The sequence below is a fragment of the Eleutherodactylus coqui genome, chromosome 1, assembly GCF_035609145.1.
Source record: "Eleutherodactylus coqui strain aEleCoq1 chromosome 1, aEleCoq1.hap1, whole genome shotgun sequence".
In the NCBI taxonomy this organism is placed as follows: Eukaryota; Metazoa; Chordata; class Amphibia; order Anura; family Eleutherodactylidae; genus Eleutherodactylus; species Eleutherodactylus coqui.
The window spans coordinates 252,847,428-252,861,460 of NC_089837.1; the positions used below are offsets into that span (position 1 = coordinate 252,847,428).

A 14,033-nucleotide genomic window follows, 5' to 3' on the forward strand; every position below is an offset into this window, starting at 1 on the left:
ACACAGATGTCGATAACTTCATGGACAAAATATTCAATATATTTTGTTGCCAATCATCTACTACGCATGTCTAGAACCTGAATAGCCATATTAGAATGACGTATATACCCATAACTGCGCAGAAGCAGATATGCCACGTAATGTAAGAACAGCATAAATAAGGGTGATCTTCAGGGAGGGGTTGGGACTCATCGTGTGGCCGTTAGACGTACCGGCGTACTCCCGGATCCTCTTGCCAATCGTACCTGGAGATCCCCCGATTGCGGAGTGATGCTACAATATCCGGTGACGTATTGATGCTTATCTTTGTTACCCATGTGATCTCAATGCCTATATGTTAATTAACTATTTTACTTACATATACTAAAGAGTAAATAAACCTGTGTTTTATATTTGTCTTACTTTGAAAACTGTCTCAGACGGTATGCTTGGTAGGTATGCCAATGAGGTTAAAGAATAGCCAAAACTTGAGCGGGTAAGACATAAATTGGCGTAGTCTGGCAGGATATTGTTGTCTTTGGTAAGGTTATATTACTGTATAATTTGGTATTGTGACAGTGCTTCTCAGTGCACGGGGGGGTTGCTGTCGCCATATTAGATTTTTGGCCCATTGCCAAGGGGTTCAAATGGTTATAACTTTGCTTTGATAAGTGATAGAGTAATAATAGTAAATACACATTGATAGTCGCAGTAAGTAGTCCCTGTTGAACCCATTGGCATACTGCCAAAATTTTATAAGTTCTGTAACTTTGAGACAGGACTTGGGAGATTGGTGCCAGTTTGCACGGTTGTGTCTAGCAATAAGCGGGACCTTTGTGCAAAATTTCACCAATTGGCACGTTGCCAAAATTTTCGGAGTTCTGTAACTTTGAGACAGGACTCGGGAAATCGGTGCCAGTTTGCAGGGTGGTGCCTCGCCGTAAGGGGGACCTCTGTGCAAAGTTTCACCAGATTGGCACGTTGCCAAAATTTTGTAAAGGGGAACTCTGTGCAGAGTTTCACCAAATTGGCACGTTGCCAAAACTTTCGGAGTTCTGTAACTTTGAGACAGGACTTGGGAAATTGGTGCCAGTTTGCAGGGTGGTGCCTCGCCGTAAAGGGGACCTCTGTGCAAAATTTCACCAATTGGCACGTTGCCAAAATTTTCGGAGTTCTGTAACTTTGAGACAGGACTTGGGAAATTGGTGCCAATTTGCAGGGTGGTGTCTCGCAGTAAAGGGGACCTCTGTGCAAAGTTTCACCAATTGGCAAGTTGCCAAATTTTTGTGAGTTCTGTAAGGGGGAACTCTGCGCAAAAAGTTTCACCAATTGGCATTTTGCCAATAAGACAACAATATGTTTAGAAAAAGAACCAAGAAAGATAAAACTAAAATCGTTCAGAAAATAGACATCCCCGGCTGGTCCGAGGGTCCCTATGATATATTAGCTCAGGAGTTGATGCATAGTGGGCTTGCAGAATCATGGGATAGTAAGCTAAAAGATTCAGAGCCCCTCGATGTCGTTAAGGTACTCGAGGAGACCCCTGCCAAGGCAGGTGACGCAGTTCAGTTGGGTAGGAGAAATTGGGTATTGGCCTCAGCCTATAGGAATATCCATAAGAAGAAGTCCCAACTAATAAGAAAACTTAATCAGACGGAACAAAAGTTAGCAGAATCTGAAGGAAAGAGAGTGGTGTTGGAATGTAACCAAAGGCTGATAAAGGAAAAAATAGAACATTACCAGAATATTGCAGAAAAGGCTGTTGTAAAAGTTGCTCAGAATAAATATAAGGGGCGTAAAGGTAAAGTTGATAAGCGAAAGGTATCGAAAGCTATAGCTTCTGCTTCTGTGAACTGGGACCCAGATAAGTGGGATGGAGACTTATGGGATTCCTCATCTTCTTCGGGGGAGGAGGACTGGCATAAGGGGGATTGGGAAGACCCACCCAATCCAATAATTGATCCACCTGCTTTAAAACGTGCCCAGCCCATTAGCAGAAGGAAGGAAACTACTGAATATGGACCCGATACCCAGCCTATCGTAGGTCATGATGGGCAAAGGTTGCCCAGGTATGACGATCAGGGAAACTATATGTACGATGCCGATGGGAGACTGTTGGTGCAAGAAGAATTGGTGCCACATAGGCGCACCAGGCTTACCCTAGAGGATTTTTCTCAGTCAGAAGTTGATGATATACTGAGTAGATTTAGGCAAAGGCCTGGGGAATCTGACATACCATGGTTGGTCCGTCTATTTGAGCACGGGGCGACTGGGGTAATGTTGGATCCAAAAGATGCAATGAGATTTGTTACTCTAACTAGAGATCCAGTAATCAGTAGAAATTTTAGAGAATATTTTCCTAATCATCAAGGAGAAAGTGCTATTTCCCTGTTTAATATAGTAACCAATGGGTTTCTTAATAAATTCCCAACAGAGGCAGACATTCCAATCAATGACAAACCTTGGTACACTATCAGGGATGGCATTGAAAGGTTGAAGGAGGAAGCTATGAGGGTCTCATTAATTATCATCGAGCATATGGAAGATTATTTGGAGACTCGGCTGACAGCAGGAGTTAGAAATCGTTTAATTAAGACTGCACCTCCGGCTTATAAAGCCGTGATGATGACCCTACTTCTATCCATGACTAATGAGCCAATGTCTGCGGTCGTGGCTAGAATGCGGGAATTGCAAGATATGGGAAACTGGGATAGAGAGGAAAAGCGAACAGATCGTGATAGGTCTAGGAATCCTAGTTCCCAGGGGACTGGTGATTCAGGAGTGCCAAGGGTATCTCGTAGAGATATGTTTCAGGCTCTCCTGAAAGCTGGAGTCTCCAAGGACGCCATTGATGGAAAAGATACAGGTGATTTGTGGCGTCTTTATAAACAGAAGGTATTATCCAACAAAAAGGTGGATAAAAGGGAAGATTCAGTGGCCCCAAAAACTTCTAAAAAGAGAGAGAAGCAGGTCACTAATTCAGAGCCTAAGAAATTAGAATGGGAGGATTTTCAAAAGATCTATCCATGGAAGGAGATGGCTGCAATGGTAGCTAGCCAAGTGCAGGACCATATGAAGCCATCTGCTCCGCTCCTGGAGGAATCAGATTCTGATTCCGCATAGGTAGCAAGCCAAGCCCCTGTCTGGGTTAGGCGGGATGACAGACCCTACGTCCCGCTAGCCATACATTGGAAAGGGGGTAATGTCCAAAGGGTCCCAGCTTTAGTAGATACAGGGGCGGAGGCTACTCTGATTTATGGAAATCCCAAAAAGTTTAAAGGTCCAAAAGTTAATATTTCAGGATTGGGAGGAAAAGTTACCGAAGGAGTACAGACACAGGTAACTTTGAAACTGGGCAATTTGCCCTTACGTAAATACACGGTGTTAGTAGTACCTATTCCGGAATATATCATTGGCATAGATATTCTGAAAGGATTGACACTACACCTCGAAGATGGTAAGTTTGCCTTTGGCGTAAGGAAAATAGGGATAAAAGCTTGTCCAGTTACGGTGGGAAAGGTCAAAATGCCACCCGTACACATCCCTCCTGCAGGAAAACTGGTTGCTATGAAGCAATACAGAATTCCTGGAGGTCACAAGGAAATAGGAGAAACCATTAAGGATTTGGTCGATGCTGGGGTTGTGAGGCCTGCAACCACAGCATGGAACAATCCGGTATGGCCTGTGAAGAAGAGTGATGGGTCTTGGAGGATGACTGTCGATTACAGGGAATTGAATAAACAAACACCTCCCTTGACGGCAGCTGTCCCAGACACCATTACAATTGTGGAGCAGATTCAAAGTCACAGTGGACAATGGTACGCTGTGATTGATATCGCACAAGCGTTCTTCACAATTCCAATAGAAGAAAAGGCACAAGATCAGTTTGCCTTTACGTGGCAAGGACGTCAATATACGTTCACTCGATTGCCACAAGGTTGGATACATAGTCCAACCATCTGTCACCGGACGGTGGCAGAACATTTGGATGAGTTTGATTTACCATCAGAAATGCAGTTTTCACATTATATCGATGATATAATGATTCAGGGACCGGATGAACAATCTGTAAAGAAACAATTGGACAGACTGTTACATCATTTGCGAGAAAAAGGATGGGAAATAAATGATAGCAAGGTGCAGGGCCCCTCTCAGACGGTGAAATTCTTAGGAATTCAATGGAATAAGGGCCATAGGGAGATTCTCCCTAAGGCAAGGCAGAAAATCTTAAATTTTCCCACTCCGAAAGACAAGAAGGAAACACAATCCTACATAGGATTGTTTGGATTCTGGAGACAACACATTCCGCATCTGGGGCAGCTTCTTGCTCCTCTTTACAAGGTGACTCGCAAGAAGTACGAGTTCACGTGGGGAGAAGAGCAACAGGTTGCATTTGAGGCAGTAAAAGAAGCCATACAACAGGCTGTAGATTTATGGCCTTTACAAGATGGTGAGATAGAACTTCATGTATCAGTTCAGCATATGTATGCAAACTGGTCATTGTGGCAGAAGCAAGGGGGCAAAAGAGTGCCACTAGGCTTCTGGAATCGGAAATTACCAGATGCAGGAGAAAAATACACTCCACTGGAGCAACAGCTGTTGGCATGTTATTGGGCCCTGGTGGATACTGAACAATTGACGACAGGACACATAGTCCTTCTAAGGCCGCAAATACCCATCATGAGTTGGGTATTATCTAATCCAAAGTCCAATCGGATAGGACATGCCCAGGAGCAGAGTATCATTAAGTGGAAATGGTACATCTCGGAAAGAGCGAAAAAAGGTGAAGGGGGGATAGCTGCCCTGCATGAAAAGATAGCTGATATCCCTCCAGATGGTCAGGTTACACCAGTAGCGCAAATGGAGGAATCCCCAGTAAAGTGGGGAATACCTTACTCTGAGTTGACAGACTCCCAAAAAGAGCATGCTTGGTTCACGGATGGTTCGGCCAAGTATATCAGTGGAAGACGTAGATGGAAAAGTGTAGCCTTTAATCCAAAATTAGACAAGACGTTGGTCATGGAAGGAGAAGGTAAGAGTAGTCAATATGCAGAACTTTGTGCAGTATTCTTAGCTCTGAAGCAGGAACAAGGGCAAGAATGTCATTTGTATACGGACTCATGGTCAGTTGCCAATGGTTTGGCCACTTGGATCATGGGATGGAAGAAGAACGACTGGAACATTCATGGTAAGGAATTGTGGGGGAAAGAGCTTTGGCAAGACATAGAGGAATTCATTAGGAGTACTAAAAGTACTGTGTTTCATGTTGATGCTCATGTCCCTCTTGACTCATTGGAACGTTTATTTAATTCTCAAGCAGATGCGGCAGCATCGATTTCTGTTGCCGTCCAAGAACCTGACAAGGAAAAGGAAGCATGGCTTCAAGGTACAGCTGTTTGGGCTCACCAAAAAAGTGGACACTTGGGAGAGAAGGCCACTTACAGGTGGGCACAAGAAAGAGGTATCCCATTGACGGTGGACATGATCAAACAAGTAATCGCGCAATGTCCAGTATGTCAACATGTGCAAAAACGAGAAGTGCCTCATACAGTAATGGGACACATAGGGAGAGGCCAGTTGCCAGCGCAGATTTGGCAGATGGATTTTGTAGGGCCCCTCCCTGAGAGCAGAGGATGTAAGTATATTTGTACAGCAGTAGATACATTCTCAGGTCTGATGGTGGGATTCCCGTGTAAAACAGCAACACAATGGAGTACTTTACGTACTCTGGAAGTTATTACCCAGTATTATGGGACTCCCCTGCAGATCCAGACAGACAATGGTTCACATTTTACCGGAAATCAGGTAAAAGAGTATGCCAGTAAAAACAACATAGAATGGGTATATCATATGCCCTACTATCCACAGGCCGCGGGCTTGGTGGAACGAATGAATGGGTTATTAAAATCTACCCTGAAGAAGCTCACTGAGACCGACAAATATGGTCAATGGAGAGATAATCTGACTGCTGCTTTACAGATTATCAACAACAGGCCCATCACTGATTCTATGACACCCTTAATGCGCATGCTAACACCCAATCTCAGTATAGATGTAGCTAAGGTAGAGACAATCTTATACTGGAAAATTAATCCAGATGCGCAGGCACCTTATAGAGCCACTCCTGCCGCTGCAGGGTTGGATCTATACGCTCTTGATACGGTGGTGATAGCCCCGGGAAAGGTGAGTACTATTCCCACAGGGATAGGATGCAAGATCCCGGAGAATCACTTCGGGCAGATAGCTACTAGATCAAGTTTTGCTCTGAGAAGTGCAGTAGTCCTAGGGGGAGTCATAGATGCAGATTATCAGGGGGAAATTAAAGTAATCATGATAAATTTAGGAACAGATCCTCTGATAATAGGGAAAAAGGAGCGCATGGCACAGCTGCTATTAATACCAGTGTATCTGACACAAGTGGAAGAAGGGGCGGCCCCCACTGAACTTACTGTAAGAGGAGATAAAGGTTTTGGCTCAACTGATGTTACTAATGTAGGGGCCAAAATATGGGTTCAGAATCACCAAGGACCACCCTCCCCGGCAGAGGTTATTGCTGTGGGGAAAGATCGAACTTTGCTTATTATGCGACCCGGAGTAGAGAAATGGGAATATGTCCCACAAGAAAAGTGCTATTTGCGGGAATAATGCTTGTTTCCTTGCCTTCTCTAGAATCACATAATCATTTTTGGAATCCTTGGCGTCATGTGTTCGGTGTTTGCAGTAGGTGATGCGTGGACGCCAGGGATCCGCGTCAATGACACCGGAAGGAATGACTATTCGTGGGGCTGGAGGAATTCAACCCGAACCAGGAAGCAAGACAACTTCACTTGTGAAGCCAACCAGAAATGTTATATCGTGAATATTACCTTTGATGGGACTATCTGGAGTGGAAATCCATTATCGCATATAAGTTCGACCTACCGTCCTTCATATGCACTGCATAAGGCAACGGGACAAATAAACATTACGTCACTTGTGAAAGTGTCCTGCTGTCAGAGACCAAAAGAGTTGCCATATCTCAATTACTCCCTGGTGATACAATATGTTCAGAATTGTACAAATACGGGAGTGCAGTTTTCATTTCCCTTAAATGAGACAGAAGTAATTACATGTGGGAATGCAACGGAGATCGAGAATCGGGCCATGTGGGGCCAGTTCCTGGTATTCGTGAACATTAATGCTTCTAAAATAGATCCTGGACATATAAAAAGGGTTCCATCCACCTGTCGCCAGGTGGGACGAGATGCTCAAAAGACTGTTATACAAGCCTCCGTGCAGTTTCCACCCTCAAGGACTTGTCCTACCAAGCGTTCCCGTCGAGCTTGGTATGATACCTTACTCGGAGGCTACGGAGCGCTTTCTGGGACTATTAATGGTTTTGATATAGAGACTTTAGCTAATCGAATGCATAACGCGGGAAGTGGTATTAAAGATGTGCTCACATTGCAGGCTAACTGGATGCCCACTATATGGCAGCCCTTTAGTATGCAAACGGATGTGGACACAATAATGCTTGATTTGCAAGATGCATCTAATAGGTTTTCATATGAAATAAATTCTAACATATCTAACTATGTTAATTGGTCAATATGTACCTTGCAGACCATTTATCAGCAACAACAAAAGAACACACTTCAAACTATGCTCATGACTGGCAATGAGCAGGTGTGGAGGACCGTGTTCAATCAGACTATAACTGAGACTGATTGGATACAGTTGGAGGCGCAGAAAATGGTTTGCAATGATATATTATGTAAAGGGACCATATTCATATACAATGTTACTAAAAAGAATGTGATGTGTAAGTTTGTAGTTCTCCCCTTACTTATAGGTGTTCCAGAAGATATGCATTTCTGGGTACCTAGATTTAACGGGATTTACATTGATGACCAAAATAGAACTCATGATTTATCATTGTGTGATGATACATTAGAAGGGACCATATGCAAGGTCCAATCGGCTGTTTATGAACCATGCTTATTACAAAATACGATCAATGTATGTGAATGGACTGTGCTGCCACTCACTTTTAAGATGATGGTTGAAATAGCCCCACAGGAGGTATGTTTGGCAAGTAATCATCCTGTTGTACCTGGGATGGTTGTCCCATTTTCAGGATGCTTGCGAAACGTATCTGCACTTGTTTGGGAAAATGAGACCTTTGTGTTATTACCTGAACAAGACAAGACAGTGGCTGTCAATTGGCAACCACTGCCTTTAAATGTGTCAAATTGGGATCTAAATTTGACCAAATTCAAAAAGTTGTTAGAAGACACAGAAGAAGTACAGCAACATATTAAATTGCTTAATAGATCTTTGGCAACGCATATTGTAAGTACTACTGTAATAGCTGGCAAAATTGTAAAGATGGGATCGGCTATTGCTGACGCCACGTCACACCATTGGTATGACATCTTTATGGGTTATTCATCATCTGCACAAACCACTCTTAATTGGCTAATACATCCTGTTTTGGTATTGGCCATAGTTGTAATACTTTTATCGCTATGGAATTGTTTCATGGCATATAAGGTATTCTGTAGAAAACCAAAAGTTTTAATGGTATCATACGGCAAATAGTGAATGATTAAGGACCGATTGTGACACGTATGGGATACGATTGAACTGGATGATTGTGTCAGAAGCAGGGACATTAAGGTAATCAAATAACTAGTTGCCGTATGAGTTAACCAGAACTTCAATGAACTAATGACCCGTCTGAATATTCTGCTAACATTTGTTCAAAAGCAGAATATTTTGAACATATATGTTAAGAACAGCAAGAATGACTCATAATATAACACAGATGTCGATAACTTCATGGACAAAATATTCAATATATTTTGTTGCCAATCATCTACTACGCATGTCTAGAACCTGAATAGCCATATTAGAATGACGTATATACCCATAACTGCGCAGAAGCAGATATGCCACGTAATGTAAGAACAGCATAAATAAGGGTGATCTTCAGGGAGGGGTTGGGACTCATCTTGTGGCCGTTAGACGTACCGGCGTACTCCCGGATCCTCTTGCCAATCGTACCTGGAGATCCCCCGATTGCGGAGTGATGCTACAATATCCGGTGACGTATTGATGCTTATCTTTGTTACCCATGTGATCTCAATGCCTATATGTTAATTAACTATTTTACTTACATATACTAAAGAGTAAATAAACCTGTGTTTTATATTTGTCTTACTTTGAAAACTGTCTCAGACGGTATGCTTGGTAGGTATGCCAATGAGGTTAAAGAATAGCCAAAACTTGAGCGGGTAAGACATGTTCACACAGAAAATCTTACGAAGTCGTGGTTACTTTAGAGATACTGAAGAAAAACATATGTTCACCATTTTGCATAGTTCTCTGCGTTACCCAGGAAATACACGGGGAGGTAACCATGCGACGTTTCCTTTATATAAAATGACATCAGGAAGTGAGAGAATTAGATTACGTACATAAAATTTGGACACTAATTCTTTTGCGCATAGAATTGAATAATCGAGTTGCGACCCATTAGCTTTTCCTATTTATGACATAATCAATGCTCGTGCCAAATTTCACATTTCCATGACACCGGAAAGTGAAAAAATTACATCCTGTACGTAAAATTGCGACGCCAATTGTTTCGCGCTAGAATTGAATAATCGAGTTGGGACCCATTAGCTTTTCCTATTTATGACATAATCAATGCTCGTGCCAAATTTTGGCGTCGAAATTTTACGTGCGGAATGTAATTTTTTCACTTTCCGGTGTCATAGAAACGGGAAATTTGGCACGAGCATTGATTATGTCATAAATAGGAAAAGCTAATGGGTCCCAACTCCATTATTCAATTCTATGCACAAAAGAATTAGCGTCCAAATTTTACGTACGGAATGTAATTTTCTCACTTTCCGGTGTCATAGAAACGGGAAATTTGGCACGAGCATTGATTATGTCATAAATAGGAAAAGCTAATGGGTCCCAACTCGATTATTCAATTCTAAGCACAAAAGAATGTGTCCAAATTTTATGTACATAACCTAATTCTCTCACTTCCTGATGTCATTTTATATAAAGGAAACGTCGCATGGTTACCTCCCCGTGTATTTCCTGGGTAACGCAGAGAACTATGCAAAATGGTGAACATATGTTTTTCCTCAGTATCTCTAAAGTAACCACGACTTCATAAGATTTTCCGTGTGAACACCAGATAAACACCAGTACCAAATTAACTCGGGCGAAGCTGGGTATATCAGCTAGTATATATATATATATATATATATATATATATATATATAAATACCTCTCCACTAGATCCATCTAGGACATGTGGAGATGTGTAGTTTTTACTTCTATGCACCAATACAAACTGCATTTATCTCTGACCCAGATGATATATATATATATATATATATATATATATATATATATATATATATATATATATACACTACCGTTCAAAAGTTTGGGGTCACATTGAAATGTCCTTATCTTTGAAGGAAAAGCACTGTACTTTTCAATGAAGACAACTTTAAACTAGTCCTAACTTTAAACAAATGCACTCTATACATTGCTAATGTGGTAAATGACTATTCTAGCTGCAAATGCCTGTTTTTTTGTGCAAAATCTACAAAGGTGAATAGAGGCCCATTTCCAGCAACTATCACTCCAGTGTTCTAATGGTACAATGTGTTTGCTCATTGGCTCAGAAGGCTAATTGATGATTAGAAAACCCTTGTGCAATCATGTTCACACATCTGAAAACAGTCTAGCTCGTTACAGAAGCTACAAAACGGACCTTCCTGTGCGCAGATTGAGTTTCTGGAGCATCACATTTGTGGGGTCAATTAAACGCTCAAAATGGCCAGAAAAAGAGAACTGTCATCTGAAACTCGACAGTCTATTCTTGTTCTTAGAAATGAAGGCTATTCCATGCGAGAAATTGCTAAGAAATTGAAGATTTCCTACAACGGTGTGTACTACTCCCTTCAGAGGACAGCACAAACAGGCTCTAACCAGAGTAGAAAAAGAAGTGGGAGGCCGCGTTGCACAACTAAGCAAGAAGACAAGCACATTAGAGTCTCTAGTTTGAGAAACAGACGCCTCACAGGTACCCAACTGGCATCTTCATTAAATAGTACCCGCAAAACACCAGTGTCAACATCTACAGTGAAGAGGCGGCTGCGGGATTTTGGGCTTCAGGGCAGAGTGGCAAATAAAAAGCCATATCTGAGACTGGCCAATAAAAGAAAAAGATTAAGATGGGCAAAAGAACACAGACATTGGACAGAGGAAGACTGGAAAAAAGTGTTGTGGATGGATGAATCCAAGTTTGAGGTGTTTGGATCACAAAGAAGAACGTTTGTGAGACGCAGAACAAATGAAAAGATGCTGGAAGAATGCCTGACGCCATCTGTTAAGCATGGTGGAGGTAATGTGATGGTCTGGGGTTGCTTTGGTGCTGGTAAGGTGGGAGATTTGTACAGGGTAAAAGGGATTCTGAATAAGGAAGGCTATCCCTCCATTTTGCAACGCCATGCCATACCCAGTGGACAGCGCTTGATTGGAACCAATTTCATCCTACAACAGGACAATGACCCTAAACACACCTCCAAATTGTGCAAGAACTATTTACAGCAGAAGCAGGCAGCTGGTATTCTATCGGTAATGGAGTGGCCAGCGCAGTCACCAGATCTGAACCCCATTGAACTGTTGTGGGAGCAGCTTGACCGTATGGTACGCCAGAAGTGCCCATCCAACCAATCCAACTTGTGGGAGATGCTTCTAGAAGCGTGGGGTGCAATTTCACAAGCTTACCTCAACAAATTAACAGCTAGAATGTCAAAGGTGTGCAATGCTGTAATTGCTGCAAAAGGAGGATTCTTTGACGAAAGCAAAGTTTGATGTAAAAACAATGTTATTTCAAATACAAATCATTATTTCTAACCTTGTCAATGTCTTGACTCTATTTTCTATTCATTTCACAACGCATGGTGGTGAATAAGTGTGACTTTTCATGGAAAACACAAAATTGTTTGGGTGACCCCACACTTTTGAACGGTAGTGTGTATATATATATATATATATATATATATATATATATATATATATATATATATATATATATATATATATATATATATATCAGATGTTATATATATAACATCTGGGTCAGAGATAAATGCAGTTTGTATTGGTGCATAGAAGTAAAAACTACACATCTCCACATGTCCTAGATGGATCTAGTGGAGAGGTATTTTTATATATATATATATATATATATATATATATATATATATACTAGCGTACCCGTCGCGCGTTGCTGCGAAGACAGACATACATACATACATTCGTTTTTATATATCTAGATGACGGCAGCAGCGACCAATGAGATTTTGTAGGCCGCTGCTTCCCCCCTGCAGGCTGAATAAAATAGCCGTTGTGTGGAACATCCAATTTATCCGGCTGCTGTGGCTTCTTGGGAAGATAGCCTAGTACATGTTTGCCCACTTCCAACTCCAATGGAGACTGACTGTAAATGGCTGGCGTGCTCTAGTATTTATGGTTTCAAGCTGTACGTGTCATTGCATACAGTCTATCTATCTATCTATCTATCTATGTAGGTTATTGCATACAGTCTATCTATCTATCTATGACATCAGGAAGTGAGAGAATTAGATTCCGTATGTAAAATTTGGACGCTAATTCTTTGGCGCTTAGAATTGAATAACCGAGTTGGGACCCATTAACTTTTCCTATTTATGACATAATCAATGCTCGAGCCAAATTTCAAGTTTCTATGACATTGGGAAGTGATGGAATCAGATTCCGTATGTAAAATTTGGACGCTAATTTTTTTGCGCTTAGAATTGAATAATCGAGTTGGGACCCATTAGCTTTTTCTATTTCTGACATAATCAATGCTCGTGCCAAATTTCAAGTTTCTATGACATTGGAAAGTGAATTAGATTCCGTACGTAAAATTTGGACACTAATTCTTTTGCGCTTAGAATTGAATAATCGAGTTGTGACCCATTAGCAGTTCCTATTTATGACATAATCAATGCTCGTGCCAAATTTCAAGTTTCTATGACATTGGGAAGTGAGAGAATTAAATTCCGTACATAAAATGTGGACGCTAATTCTTTTGCGCTTAGAATTGAATAATCGAGTTGGGATGAGACATAAGGCCTTGCCCATAAGCATTCCCCAACCTCCAAGAACTGAACCTACCTACCTGAATGAGATTTTGTAGGCCGCTGCTTCCCCCTTGCGGGCTGAATAAAATAGCCGTTGGGTGGAACATACAATTTATCCGGCTGCTGTGGCTTCTTAGGAAGATATCCTAGTACTTGTTTACCCACTTCCAACTCCAATGGTAATTGGCTGGCGTGCTCTAGTGGTTCCAAGCTGTACGTGTCATAATAGAGCCTTAATGACATCACAATGCAGCTTTATAGAACATGTTGGGGCATGTTCAAGGGCGTCCGATGTTGATGACATCAGTGATGACATCACAATAGCAGGTGGCTTACTTATTCGATCTACGTGGGGGGGTGGTAACTTTCGACGACGCTCGCGCGCGCGCCATTTATCGTAGGATAGTTGTACTATGCCTATAATCTTCCCAGGAGTGTACTCAACAACTTCCCAAAGTTTCATGGCGATCGGATGAATGGTGTAGTAGCGCATAAAGGACAAACAGACAGACAGACAGACAGACACGCACGCACGCATACAGACATACATTCAATTTTATATATATAGATATATATATATATATATATATATATAATGCTCTAAAATAATGGTATTATCCCTTGATCAATCCTTGCCCTCATTAAAAGCCTGTGAATGATAATGCCTACCCCGCATTTTATTGGAAATGTATGGAACAATTCGGCTCTCTACAAATCCCACGCATGCGCACTAGAGAAGCAGTGATGCCGGTATCTATGATGGACGCAGAGACGCAGTGAAGCAGTGGGACAGCACAGAGAGCAACCCAAATTTGACAATTACCAAGGCACTCACACATGTGTTTAATACTGTTTTTAATTGTATGGTCT

The 14,033-nt window shown here is 41.7% G+C and overlaps 1 protein-coding gene across 1 annotated transcript; it reads left to right on the forward strand.

Annotated features, from left to right (window-relative positions):
• The first annotated feature begins 214 nt into the window (after positions 1–214).
• On the forward strand, positions 215–8,628 carry LOC136632869 (uncharacterized). Its single transcript, XM_066608113.1, has 2 exons — positions 215–285; positions 6,649–8,628. Exons 1-2 carry the CDS (start codon positions 271–273, stop codon positions 8,557–8,559), a joined length of 1,926 nt encoding a protein of 641 aa, XP_066464210.1. The 5' UTR covers positions 215–270; the 3' UTR covers positions 8,560–8,628.
• Positions 8,629–14,033: the final 5,405 nt, after the last annotated feature.